General features: G+C 44.7%; 1 protein-coding gene across 1 annotated transcript; it reads left to right on the top strand.

The window, feature by feature from the left end:
• The first annotated feature begins 950 nt into the window (after positions 1 to 950).
• Positions 951 to 14,252, top strand: LOC114140615 (sodium/potassium-transporting ATPase subunit beta-2-like). The gene is made up of 8 exons (XM_028010721.1): positions 951 to 1,230; positions 3,013 to 3,141; positions 4,215 to 4,319; positions 4,486 to 4,565; positions 4,853 to 4,978; positions 5,842 to 5,901; positions 11,931 to 12,026; positions 12,648 to 14,252. The coding sequence occupies exons 1-8, from the start codon at positions 1,125 to 1,127 to the stop codon at positions 12,819 to 12,821; spliced, it is 876 nt and encodes a 291-aa protein (XP_027866522.1). The 5' UTR covers positions 951 to 1,124; the 3' UTR covers positions 12,822 to 14,252.

The raw sequence follows: 14,252 nt of genomic DNA, 5'->3' as shown, positions 1-14,252 counted from the left end.
CTGTTTATTCCAACAGGCCGCTACATGCTGAGGTTTTTCACTACTGAGAAAAAGTTCATCTGCTTTATGAGTTATGGATCTGGATTCAGGTTCAACTAGCTGAATATTAACTAAACCCATAAAAATGCGGCTAAATGCCGATGTTAATATTATAATCAAACAGGTAAAAATAGAATATGACCGATTTGTTTTAATGCTGTTGGTCAAAATGAAGAGAACAAAAAAGTCTGATACTAAATAGATATTAATAGAACATAAAAAAATCTGGAAATTAGGCTTTTGTTGTAAATATTTTTAGTGTGAATATAATATTTACCATGAATTATAAAAAGTTAACAGCATATAAACATTCTGTTTCACATTTCTCCGTTTCAAACAAAACATCCTGATGTGTTAAAGAAATATTGAGATTTTTTGACAATATTTTATCATAACAACAATCCCAAAAAAATGAACAAGTTTTTCTTCATTATTTTTACAGAAAGTCCACAAAGGGTCCAAATGACATTTATATATTTTTATCAAAAATGCTTTAACTGGATAAACATTATGAATAATTTTATATTAAATTTCTCAACCTTTATTATTTATGAAGTATTTTTTAGGAGCATCCAGGTTCACTTATAATTTATATTTTAAAAAATGTTGGACCAATAAAATGTACAAGCTAAAAAACATCATGTCTGAATATTTCTGAACATTTTGTTGTTTTCTTATTCATAAAAGGACAATAATTATATAATAATCAATATAATGGAGTTTATATTGATAACTGTGATTTTGGCCTGAAGATAAAAATGATCGGAGCTTTATTGATCCACTATTGATCCTCTATTGATCCTCTATTGATCCTCTATTGATCCCGTCAAACACCGCAGCGTTTCCTTTATTGTTACGTCACGAACCTCCCAGACAGCGCGAGGAGAGACGTCCCTCCGTTACGTCACAGTGAATCAGCCTCGGGGGGCGGGGCCTCGATGACAGCCGCTCCGTGATTGGCCCGATGACGTCATCTCAGCAGGGCTGAACGCAGCGTCTCGGTGTCCTTCATCATCACCTCCATCACCCTCCTCATCCTCCTGATCGATCCTCGCTGCATCTTCATCCTCCTCATCCTCAGCGTCATGTCCGGATCAAAGGAGGATTCCCGCCGCGCCGCCAGCGATTGGCGGGACTTTTTCTGGAACCCGCGCACGCACGAGCTGCTGGGCCGCACGGGCACGAGCTGGGGTGAGTGCGCGCGCGTTCAGGTCAGATTATTGATCCATGAGGCTGATTATTAGAGATGAAGGCCAAGGAAGCTCCTCTTCATCACTTCATTGATCCGCTGTGACGTCACACTGCTGCAGAACCAGCAGATGGACCAGAACCCGTCCTCCATCAGAACCACCAGCAGGTGGTGCCGGTACCAGGTGACTGACCTCCAGGTTTTAGTTGATTATCTGGTACCAGGTCTGGTTCTGGTTCTGGTGATTTTGTAATTAAACTGGTCCACTGGACCCGGGTTGGTTCTGGACTGACCCGGAACCCTCAGCATGATGCTGCCACCACCAAGCTGTTAGCCCGTCTGATGGTTCTGGTTCTGGTCCAGTAATCATGTCAGAACCTCAGTAGAACCCGGCCAGTTCTGCTGGAACCACTAACCGGACCCAACCAGAACCAGTAGGTCTGAAGTGATCTAGAGATTATTGATTATCAGTTTTAATCAATGATGATTCATTTATTGATCAGATGTTTGTTGTGCTGCTGGTTGCCATGGAGACGGTTTTATTATCATTAAATAATTTGTGATTGTTGATTAAAAGATATTTAATACATTTACGGGTTTGGGACTCGTGACCTCTGACCTCTCAGGTCTGACGCTCCGGGTTAGGCCACGCCCCTTTGGGTCAGACACTGGCCTGGTCCAGTTCTGGTTCTGATGGGTTTATGTAACTGTCTCTGAGGATAATATCTCCCATGATGCAGTGGGGCTGACCCCCCCTCCCTGTGTTAATCTGGATTAAACCATCGGCCGCTCTGATTGGACCAGGCTCCTCTTAAAGCAGGGGGGGGGCAACTCCAGGCCAGAGGGCCGGAGGGCCAGAGGGCTGGAGGCCCCGGTTCCTGCAACCTTTAGATGTGTCTCTACTTCAACACACCTGGGTCAAATAATGAGGTCATCAGCAGAACCTGGAGAACCTGACGGCACCAGGAGGAGATTCAGCTGTTGGATCAGAGAGACGTCTAAGAGCTGCAGGACACCGGACCTCCAGAACCAGGACTGCCCACCGCTGTCTTAAAGGGACAGGACTCCTTCTCTCTGGCTGGCTGAGTGTTTCCATGGCAACAGTCACATGACCAGAAGACTTGGAGTCAATCATCACAGAGTCTCCAAGTCCCTGATTCAGACTGGTTCTGGTTCTGGTTGGTTCTTAGTTCTACCTGCCGACCCGTTCGATGGCTACGGTTCTGGAGAACAAGACTGAATCTGAGTCCGGTGGTTCTGATAGGCCTCCTAGTGGACCTGGAGGCCGGTTCTGACAGAGGAACATGGTTCTGACCCGGTGGTGTCCAGATGTTCTCCAGAACCGGTCCAGTCCAGTTCCAGAACTTCCTGTGGTGTTGAGGGTTCTAGTGAGGTTCTGCAGAGCTCCGATCAGAGGTTCTGAAGACACGGCCCAGATGAAGGTTCTGGGTCGGTTCCTGTTCTGGTATCCGGGTCCAGGTGAACATCATTCCTGGGTTTAACTTGTCCAGGATCAGCTGACCTGCTTGTTGCTATGGCAACCCACATATTGATGCTAGTTGAGCTAGTTAGCCTGTAGCTACCAATGCTCCCTGTTGCCATGGTAACCCCAACCCCTCCCCCCAGAATGTGGGTCATCAGAGGATCAAAGAGCCGACAGCTGGAGATCAGAGGGGATTATGGGTAGTAGGAGGGTAAATGGGGGTAATAATGTTGGGTGGGGGTAACTGCTGCTCTGACCCATCCTGCCCTTCATCCCTCTTCCTCCTCCTCCTCTTCCTCAGGCCTGGTCCTCCTCTTCTATCTGATCTTCTATCTGTTCCTGGCTGGTCTCTTCGCTCTCACCATGTACATCCTGCTGCTGACGCTGGACGACTACAAGCCCACCTGGCAGGACCAGCTGGACACGCCAGGTGAGAGGAAACGCACCTGTTACCATGGTGATGGTAACAGGTGAGAGGAAGTAGACCTGTTACCATGGTGATAGGCAAAGGTGAGAGGAGAAACACCTGGTTATCCAGAGGTTCCTGTTCTCAGGTGAAGATGGAACAGAAACAGAAACTTTATAAAATTTACTGAAAATAAATTCTGTTTAATTTTATAAAGTTTATGATGTTTAATAGTAAAGGTCTGACCTCTGACCTTTACTGGTGCTGGAACCAGCTGACCCAGTGAACCTTCAGATCTCCAGTTGGATCTTCCTCTGGTTCAGACTGGTTTCCTCCAGGAACCAGAACCCGACTCAGCAGAACTCCAGAGATAAACTACTTCCTGTTTAGACAGGAAGTCCCTCCTTCTGATCTGTAGATGCAGGAAGTTGTTTTAGTGACTAGATTTAGCTTCCCTTCATCCTCTGAGACTCTGACCTCCATCCTCACTACTGGATCAAGTTCTGACCCATCTGGTACCAGTACCGGGTTCACCAGGTATAAAGAAGAATCATCAGCAAAGAGTTTAAATATTGATAAATATGGAAAAATTAACTAACCAAGAACCAAACCTGATCACTAATATTCACCTAGATTTACTTTAGAACAGAACCAGAACCCGGCCCGGTTTCCCAGTCTATCACTCATCAGGTTCTGATTAACCGGGTCAAGCTCAGCAAACGTCTAGTCCGACAGAAGTTCTGGTCCAACAGAAGTTCTGGTCTGATCACCAGCTGAGTTTCCTTTAACTATAAAATCATACAGATTGAAATTACAAAATAAATTTACTAAATTGAAACAAGCAAATAAAGTTTTTGCTCCGTCATGATTTGGTTTTTCATCCGGATCAAATTATTTCCCAAAACTTCAGAGGAACCAGAAACAGAAAATAGTTTTTAAACATCAGCAGAATAAAGACAAAACATTAAACCTGGTGTTTATAATTCTTTATGAATATTTATCACTAATGAGCTACAAGCTAAACTTAGCTTCCTCTAACCAGCCTCCTCATTGGTTCTCTCTAACAAGCTGCTTCCTGATTGGTTCTCCTGTTCCAGGTATGATGATCCGTCCTAAAGGCGACCAGCTGGAGATCAGGTTCTCTGTGTCGGACCCAGAGAGTTGGAACGGTTTCGTCCAGAACCTCAACTCCTTCCTGACCTGTGAGACCACAAGTTTACATACCTGGAAAAGTTTCCTGCAGTCTGACTGAATGTTTACCTGTTCAGGTGTGTCTCAGTGGTTCTAACTGAAGCTTCTCTCCACCTCAATGTCTCCACCTGTCTCCACCCGTCCCTCCTACCTGTCCCTCCCGTCTCACCTGTCCAGCCTACAACGACAGCCACCAGGTGCAGCTGAACGACGCCTGCTCACCTGATCAGTATTTCGTCCAGGAGGACAGCGGAGAGGTAAACTGCTGATCTCACCTGTAGGGGGGGTCAGAGTTCACCTGTTCACCTGCTGCTGACCAATCAGAGCTCTGGTCTCTGATTGGAACCAGAACTAGTCGGACCGGTTCTGGACCAAAACCTCAGTTAGATGTCAGAGAAATTCGGGTCAGACTGGATTCCTCTCTGACCTTTGACCTCTGATGTTCCAATCTGAACCGCCAGCTGGGTTCTGATAACTGCTGTCATTGAACCGGGCCGGTTCTGAGGTTCTGATCCGTTCTGACTCCGCCCCTTCCTGTCTCCAGGTGAGGAACAATCCCAAACGCTCCTGTCAGTTCAACCGCACCATGCTGGGCGACTGCTCAGGGATGGAGGACCGTTTCTATGGTTACAGCAAAGCCCAGCCCTGCATCCTGATCAAACTGAACCGGGTAGGTCGGGTTCTGACCCGATGAAGCATCCAGGTGTGTTTGTCTGTCAGAGAGGATGAGAAGATTTAATCTGCTGCTCGTCGTCCAAAAGTTGAGACTCAGAGAGTTAAAGGTCAGGTTCATGTAAACCTGCCGGTCGTCTCCATAGCAACGGATAAAGATGGCCGTTTTTAAAAATCTACAGGAAGTTCATAGACTGACAAAAACTCTGGACCAAGAGCCGATTCCTGAGGAACTCCACGGTCCAGCCGGTTCTGACTCGGTCCAGTGATCCACAGGTCAAGGCTGGGACTGAAGTCTAAGATGGCCGAACCTGGAACACACTTCCTGTTTGTGATAGCACACTTCCTGTTTGTGACAGCACACTTCCTGTTTGCTGTCACAAGTCCTTCCAATTCGTTGTGTTGATGTTCAAGTTCAAAGATTGAAGTTATTTTATGGGTTTTTATGAGTTAAAATTTAAAGTTGTTTCAGGAGTTTTTCTCTCCTCTGTCGCCTCCTGCTGCTCAGGATGAGGAATTGCTGCAAAGCTCAAGATCTGCTGAGTTTCCTTAGAAACCTTCCAGATATCAAAATAATAAACTAAACTGGATTTAGTGTTTAATGGAGTGGATCCGACTAAACCAGAACCGATTCTATTTCTGTTTCTAAACTGGATCCGATCATCATGTAGAATCTGGTGAGACAAAACCCGATGAATAAAAGTTCTGAGTTACTTCCTGGTTGGAGACCAGCAGCTGGTGATGCTGAGCTTCAGCATCACTGGTCTTTACAGGGAACTGCAGGTAAAGGGTTGGACTTCTACAGAAGGTGGCGCTGCAGAGCTGCATCACTGACCCAATCCTTCCACCGTCTCTCTGCAGGTGATCGGGATGTTACCTGGGAAGGACGGACAGTCTCCTTATGTCACCTGTGGAGCAAAGGTCAGACTGCGTCCACCTGTCTCAGTCGCTGTCTATCCATTTGTCTCCATCTTTACAAAGAGGGTAACGCTGTGGGGAGCCGTGTAGTGGATGGTAACATAGAATAGAATAGAATAGAATAGAATAGAATAGAATAGAATAGAATAGAATAGAAGTACTTTATTCATCCCAGCAGGGAAATTATTTCGCAGTTACTGCATAGAGACAAGACACAATAACAACTACCACTGAGTAGTAGTTGTCTATAAATTGTAAAAATATGAAATGCTGTTAATATAAAAGCAGCTTAGAGCAGTCCTTGCAAAGATTCAAAAAATGCAGAACAGAATGTATGTAAATATATGTACAGCAGTGTGCCACAGTGCAGTTGTGTAAAATTGGACTGATTAGTGCAGAACAATGATTTAGCTTTTATTGTACAGTGGCAGGAAGGATTTCCTGTATCTGTCCCTACAACAGCGGAGCTGGAGCAGCCTATGTGAGAAGGAGCTCCGCTGTCTGTCCACTATGTGGTGGAGAGGCTGCTGTTTATTGTCCATAATAGACAGAACCTTCTTCAGTGTCCTCCTCTCCACCACAGTTTCCAGGGACTCCAGCCTTAGTCCCAGTACAGAGCCAGCTTTCCTGATGATTTTGTCTAGTCTATTAGAGTCGCTGGCTCTGATGCTGCTTCCCCAACACACAGCAGCAAAGAAGATGGCGCCGGCAACAACACTGTGATAAAAGGTCTCCAACATCTTGCTGCACACATTGAAGGATCTCAGCTTCCTTAAAAAATAGAGTCTGCTCATCCCCTTCCTGCACACAGCGTCAGTGTTAGATTCCCAGTCCAGTCTGTTGCCGATTACAACTCCCAGGTATTTGTAATCCTCCACCTCCTCCACCACTTCCCCTTTGACCTTTAGTGGCCGTGAAGGTATCTTCTTTCTTCTGAAGTCAATCACCATCTCTCTGGTCTTACTAATGTTGAGCCTCAGGTGATTCTGCTCAGACCACTCCACAAAGCTGTCCACCAGTGTCCTGTACTCCCCCTCCCCTCCTTCCCCTATACACCCGACAACCGCTGAGTCATCAGAAAACTTCTGTAGGTGACATGACTCAGAGTTGTACAGGAAATCAGTGGTGTACAAGGTGAAGAGAAAGGGAGAAAGCACAGTTCCCTGTGGAGCTCCTACGTCACTGACCACCACATCAGACAGGACACTGCCCAGACGGACAAACTGTGGCCTGCCTGTCAAGTAGTCAGTAACCCAGGTGTTCGTTACTCTAGCAATAGTCAGCCCCGCCCACTCCTCACAACTCCTCTGAGCTGACTACTGACCAGTTCTCCGTCTAACAGGTCCGGAATATCTCTAAGACCTGGGTCTTACCCTACAGGAGGTCTATTAGAGATAATCTGTTTAAACTGGTGGTGAGAGAGGCTCGTCTAGCTCTAACTACCTTCGATCCAGAAGTTACGACCCTCTACAGTTAAGGAACAGTCAACTGAGTAGCCCTCACAGCTGCGTAGTCCCAATAACCACTTCTGTTAACGGTAGCCCTCTCTCTTAAATAACCTGCACTTGGAAACGGCTAGATTAGATTTAGTGACTTAGATTCAAGTCCCAGGATCGTTATTTTTATACTCACTAAAGGAAAGTCCGAAGCCTCCACATTACTGGAATCATGTACACTGATTTTACTTTAATTGGAGAAACTAAAACAATCAGTGACTCAATTAATTTCAATGTCCACCAACCTCTATAAAATTTTATAAAGATATTTTTATTAAGCAAGCTTTAGCAGGGGTAAGTGACATACAAATTAATTATTGGAGATTACAGTACTAATTTAAAATAATAAAATCAACATAACCCAAACATATTATCCTAACTCCCTTCCCTGACCTGTGTCACTAATAAACTGAGAGAGGCTTTTAGGGAGCAGTTTAACTCATACCCAGATGGTAGTTGATCTTGGCAACAGAAGTCTTTAATTCCTTGGTTCAGAATCTTTGCCTTTGTGTGGAAAAATCCTCTTTAGAATAGAAGCAAAGCAGAATTGGTCCTTGTCCTTCGAACATCCAATTCTTTATCCCTCTCGGGATCTTTGTCTTTTCTCCAAGTCTGTTGCAGTTGGTTTGAGATCGTTGGGTTGAGGCAGAGTCGGCAGTAGAATCAGGAGCCAGGGCTGGGGGCTGATGGATCTTGTCCCTTCTTGGCGGCACAAAGTCTCAACTTCCCCGTAGCTCCAGGGTGCGGTCCTCTGCTGATCTTTCCTCTGCGTCCTCCTGTTGACTTGTCTTCAGCGCCGCGGACTAAGAACAGTTTGTTCCTCTTTCTGCCGTCTTTAATACTATCTCAGCCCATGGTTGTGTATGGGGGGAGACGGCGTACGTGACTTCTTGAACGTTCGATGAGTCGGTGGAAAGTCCCAACCTTTCCCAACCATCAGCCCCTGCGTGACTCACAGCGCTAAACATCAGGTGAACTTCCCCTTTTTGCGAGGCAGATGACATCTTTCGCAATCTGTACTTCCTTAAACTCCCCTCCTCATCACCCGCTCCACTCAGCTTCCATCTTTTTAAATCATCACATTCCTGTTAATTCATTATAAATCATTAACACAATCATTTTATCATTTACATTCATCATAACTTTGAGTATGTTTTTGAATCAACACGTTTCTGTAATCCATTATTAATTATCAAATATGATTGTAAATCACACACATAATTATCAACCATACTCATCATGTTTTTATAATCATTACAGATCAAGATACAAAAATACATTACAGAAAATCATTCAGTGTTTACATGTGCACTCACATATATATATATTTATTTATAATTATACTTAAATCAAACTGCAAGATTACTTATTTCTCTCAGGCCTTTATGCTCTGTTTTTTGCATGTACCTGGAAAGATCTCACAACCCTATGCCAGTTTTCACGACACAGGAGATCACTGAGTCGTTGACACCCATCCTCCGCAGCTTCTCACCCAGCAGCAGAGGCTGGATGGTGTTGAAGGCACTGGAGAAATCAAAGAATGTGATTCTCACAGTGTCTCCTCCACCATCCAGGTGCGACAGCGCTCGTTGCAGCAGGAAGATGACGGCATCGTCCACTCCTAAGTGGGGCTGGTAGGCAAATTGCAGGGGGTCTAGAAACATCCTCACCTGAGGCCTCAGCTGGGCCAGGACCAGTCTCTCCATGACCTTCATCACATGAGATGTGAGAGCGACTGGTCTGTAGTCCTCTGGGTCGGATGGCCTTGGCTTCTTGGGAACAGGAACCACATGTGATGTCTTCCACTGCAGCGGGACTCTCTCCAGCCTCAAGCTCAGGTTGTACATGTGTGCCAGTCCAGGGGCCAGCTGGATGGAGCAGGTCTTCAGGATCCGTGGTGTAATGCCATCAGGTCCTGCAGCCTTCCCCTGGTGTAATCGCTCCAACTGTCTCTTAACCTGGCCTGTAGTCACCGTTAGCTGGGGGTAGGTGTTGTTGTCTGCAGTGGAGATGGGGGGATGGGGGGCTGAAGGAGAGGTGGTGTGCAGGAGAATGCCGGTAGGTGGATTGAACGACTTGGGGCAGTGTGGATGTGTGGGGGGATGGTGGTGGTAGGGGAGTAGCAGGAGGTGAGCTAAACCTGTTGAAAAACTGGTTGAACTGGTTTGCTCTATCCAGGCTCCCAGATGTCTGTGTGTCCTTCCCCTTGATCCCAGCGATGTTCTTCATTCCTTTCCACACATCTTTCACACTGTTCTGCTCGTGTTTGGACTCAAGCTTCCTCCTGTAGTTGTCCTTGCATGTCCTCAGTGTCTCTCTGAGTTCACGCTGGACTCTCCTCTGCTCCTCCTTATCTCCAGACCTGAAAGCCATCTTCTTTTTGTTTAGAAGTGCCTTCAGGTCGCTGGTAATCCAGGGTTTGTTGTTGGAGAAGCAGCGCACAGTCCGGGCTGGCATGACAGTGTCCTCACAGAATCTGATGTAGTCCGTGATGCAGTCAGACATGTTGTCGATGTCCTCCCCATGAGGCCCACAGAGCACATCCCAGTCTGTCGACCCAAAGCAGTCCTGCAGTGCCTCAGCTGCCTCCTGTGTCCACCTCCTCACCGTCCTGATGCGCACAGGCTGCCTACTCAGTCGAGGGACATACTTGGGAGTCATCCTTACCAAGATGTGGTCCGACCTGCCAAGGGGGGACAGGGCTGTGGCGCTGTATGCATCTTTGGCATTAGCATACAGGAGATCCAGCATTTTGTTTTCCCTGTTGGGACAGTCAACATACTGCTGGAAGTTGTGTAGAGTTTTGTCCAATGAGGCATGGTTAAAGTCACCTGTGATGACCATGAAGGCGTCCGGGTGTTGAGTCTGGAGTCTGGCTGCGGTAGAGCTAATGACGTCACAGGCCACCGCTGCATCAGCTGATGGAGGAATGTAAACAGCGATCAAAATGGCGGATGTAAACTCCCTCGGTAAATAACACGGCCGCATTCCCACAGCCAGAAGTTCAATGTCCGGGCTACAAATCTGTTCCTTCACGTTAACATGACTGGGATTACACCACCTCTCACTCACATAAAGTGCAATCCCGCCGCCCTTCTTCTTCCGACTCTTGGAAAAGTCCCTGTCCCCCCGCACCAAGGAAAATCCAGGAACCTCCACGCTGTAGTCCGGAATAAGCGAGTGTAGCCAGGTTTCCGTGAAGCAGAGGTACTGCACTCCCAGTACTCCTTCTGGGTCCTAACCAGTGCCGTGAGTTCGTCTGTCCAATTTACCAAAGACCTCACGTTCCCCACAATAATCGCCGGTACCGCTGGTTTGTGTCGTCTCCTCTTCTCCCTCCGTTTAACTCCAGACCTGCAGCCCAGTCGTCTCCTCCGTAACTCCTCCGGACCACAGGCCCGTCTCTGGGCAGCAGCAGAGACCCACACAGCGCAATCAGCTGTTCACGCGAGCAAACAATGCCTCTACTCCGCTCGGCGAGGTTCTCCGTAACAAAGAGTAGAAAAAGTAGCAGAAGAACGCAGAGAATAGCGACAGAACCACATCCAGCCATTGTGGAAAGCTTAACTGATGATCTATGGGTTCTTTAAGCACGGATCCTTAATCGGTTACAGCAAATATACACAGATTAACACACACGACGGGAGCTGCGTCTGCAAGCAGCCAGCTGTGCCGGCGCCAAAAAAAACAAACAAAAAAACCCCCAACCATAACCATAGATCTGCTGTATTAGAACCAGCAGCTCAAACTGGTTGATGTGAAACAGCAAGAAAGTTCAGGTAACTCAGTCAGTCTGGACCAGAACCGGCTGGATTACTACTGTAGGTACTGAGTATGACTAGTTCTGTAGAACTCAGTTACAATATTGCATTAATAATATAATAATACAGTCAGTGTTAATATTTCTGTAATATTAATACTAATAGTGCTGCAGTACTCAGTCAGTACTGATAATAACCTGATAATAACCTGCAGCCGGGACTTGGCAGAGACTCGTTCACCAGTAAACTCGAGTCTCTACCAGTCGTCAGTAAAACTGTAGGATCTGTTGCTGCTGAACATCAAGGAACCAGGAGAACAACTTTATGATCTGCAGCAAAGATCAGAAGGTGAAACCTGACAGGTCAAGGAGGAAAGACCTGAGGTCCATCAGTGGTCATAATGTTATGGCTGATCAGAGTGAGTCCCAGGAAATGGGTCAGTTATTGATGGATGTTTGATTGATTGATTTCTGTCCTGACTGAACATAACAGCTGAGATATAGATAGATAGATAGATAGATAGATAGATAGATAGATAGATAGATAAATAGATAGATAGATAGATAGATAGATAGATAGATAGATAAATAGATAGATAAATAGATAGATAGATAGATAGATAGATAGATAGATAGATAGATAGATAGATAGATAGATAGATAGATAAATAGATAGATAGATAGATAAATAGATAGATAAATAGATAGATAGATAGATAGATAGATAGATAGATATGACCCGCAGTTCCTGAACGTCTCATGTTGTTTGTTTGCAGAAGGAGGACAGAGAGAAGATGGGACCTCTGACCTACTTTCCTGTTAACGCGACCTTTAACCTCATGTACTATCCGTACTACGGGAACAAAGCTCAGGTAACTCAGTCAGTCTGGACCAGAACCGGCTGGATTACCACTGTAGGTACTGAGTATGACTAGTTCTGTAGTATTCACTTACAATATTACATTAATATTATAATAATACAGTCAGTATTAATATTACTGTAATATTAATACTAACTATTCTGTAGTACTCAGTCAGTACTGATAATAACTTGTTAATAACCTGATAATAACCTGTTAATAACCTGCAGTCGGGACTCGGCAGAGACTCGTTCACCAGAAAACTCGAGTCTTTACCAGCCGTCAGTAAAACTGTAGGATCAGATTCATCTCATTATTTCTCCTGTTATTAAAAATAGAGTCGTTCCTCAGGGCTGTGGACTTGGACCGGTTCTATTCTGGTTCTGTTAAACTGATCAGATTTACAGATTTAGGAATCAGTTCTTTGTTTCTCTCTTTTATTCCTTTATTATTTTAACTGAATCAACTCTAAACTGGTTCTGGAGAAAGTTTCCTATGAATTTTCTGATTCCAGCCAAACTGGATCAGATTGGGGATCCAGCAGGTCCTCAATCCCTAATCCTAACCCAGATGATCACAGATTATAATCTGGTGAATCAGTGGTTCTGAGGTGTGATGTGTTTGGTCCCTCAGGTGAACTACACCCAGCCTCTGGTGGCCGTGAAGTTCCTGAACGCCTCTCTGAACACCGACATCAACGTGGAGTGTAAGGTGACGTCCAACACTCTGATGGCCGGCAGCGAACGGGACAAATTCGCTGGACGGGTTTCCTTCAAGCTGAGGATCGACGGCCAGGAAGATCAGTGACGCATTCACTGACTGGATCCATGATGCATTCACTGACCAGATCCATGACGTGTTCACTGACCAGATTTATGATGCATTCACTGACCAAATAGAGCTGCAGAATCACTTCACACATTACTGGTTCATTGATTTGATTCTTCTCTTGGAGACCCAAACTGATTCACTCATTCATGATGCATTCACTGACCACACTCGTGGTGCATTCACTGCCCTGATCTGTTTTGTTTTCACTGACCGACTCAGTGACTGAAATAAAATTATTCTGTTTTCTGAGATTTGATCCTTTACAGTTTATAACCTGAAACAGACCAATCAGAACCCAGAAACACTGTGATGTCACTGCCACTGACAGCCAATCAGATGACAGTAATCTCAGCGCATTAAATAATCTGCATGAATCAAACCTAATTATTTAATATACACACCATACATATTTATTTATACACATTTAATTTATTTGTATGTTTATTTATATCCTGCTTATTTATGTTTGTTTACATTATTTGTCAACATCAGATTTATTTATATCGATCATTTCAAACTAAAAATGTTTCACAAGGTAAATAAATTACGTCATAGATAAAATCAAATATAAAAAGCTTTAAAAACACAATAAGACAAAAAGACTAAACAGATAAATGTTTGTCAACATGAACTAAAATAATTCAGTTCATTAAATTAGTAAAAATGTTAAATATTTATTACAATTTAATTCCTAAAATCAGATCAGAAACACGTTCATAACAATTAGAAACTCAAACCAGTCAATGTGAACAGGTTCAGGAACTGGTCCATAATTTGGAACACAAACCAGTTCAGGAACTGGTTCATATGTTGGAACACAAACCAGTTCCTGAACTGGTTGATGATCAAAAGGTTGAGTTCTGGTCCAGTCCAGTTCAGAATCCAGATGTCAGACTGACGTGTAAACAGATGAAACCAAATTAATAACAAGGAAAGAAACTAAACTGGAAACCAGTTCATCACTGGAAACAAACCAGTTCAGGAACTGGTTTCTCAGTTTCTCCTGTTGTCATAGAAACAGATTAATTCACAGCCAATCAGACAATAGCTTCAATAACCATGGCAACAGCCTATCTTCCATAACCTGACTTAGTTTCCTTACCTGTAGCTGCAGCTCGTTAGTTAATTAGATAATTAATTAGTTAAGTTAACGAGTTAGTCACTGATTGGATGTTTTTGTTTCCATGTTTGTTTTTGTTTACTGTCTTCATCACCATGGCGATGAACACCCTCTGATGACACACCCCTTCTTACCTGCACTGCTGTCCACCAAATGTCTTCCTAGAGACGGACCGGCCAATCAGACGGTCCCACTGTATGATGTCATGTGCTGTAACCTGTGATTGGTTGAATTCTCCTGAAAATGTTCCTGTTGGTTGAACAATAAATAAAGAAAACAGGAAGTTG

The sequence above is a fragment of the Xiphophorus couchianus genome, chromosome 24 (genome assembly GCF_001444195.1).
Source record: "Xiphophorus couchianus chromosome 24, X_couchianus-1.0, whole genome shotgun sequence".
NCBI lineage: Eukaryota > Metazoa > Chordata > Actinopteri > Cyprinodontiformes > Poeciliidae > Xiphophorus > Xiphophorus couchianus.
Note: the sequence above shows the minus strand (reverse complement) of the source record. Positions and strands in the feature narration are given on the sequence as shown.

Coding starts and splice junctions, on each gene's coding strand:
- LOC114140615 (XM_028010721.1), top strand. CDS start 1,125: ATGTCCGGATCAAAGGAGGATTCCCGCCGCGCCGCCAGCGATTGGCGG. Junction 1,231..3,012: donor CCGCACGGGCACGAGCTGGG/GTGAGTGCGCGC, acceptor CCTCTTCCTCAG/GCCTGGTCCTCCTCTTCTAT. Junction 5,902..11,930: donor ATGTCACCTGTGGAGCAAAG/GTCAGACTGCGT, acceptor GTTTGTTTGCAG/AAGGAGGACAGAGAGAAGAT.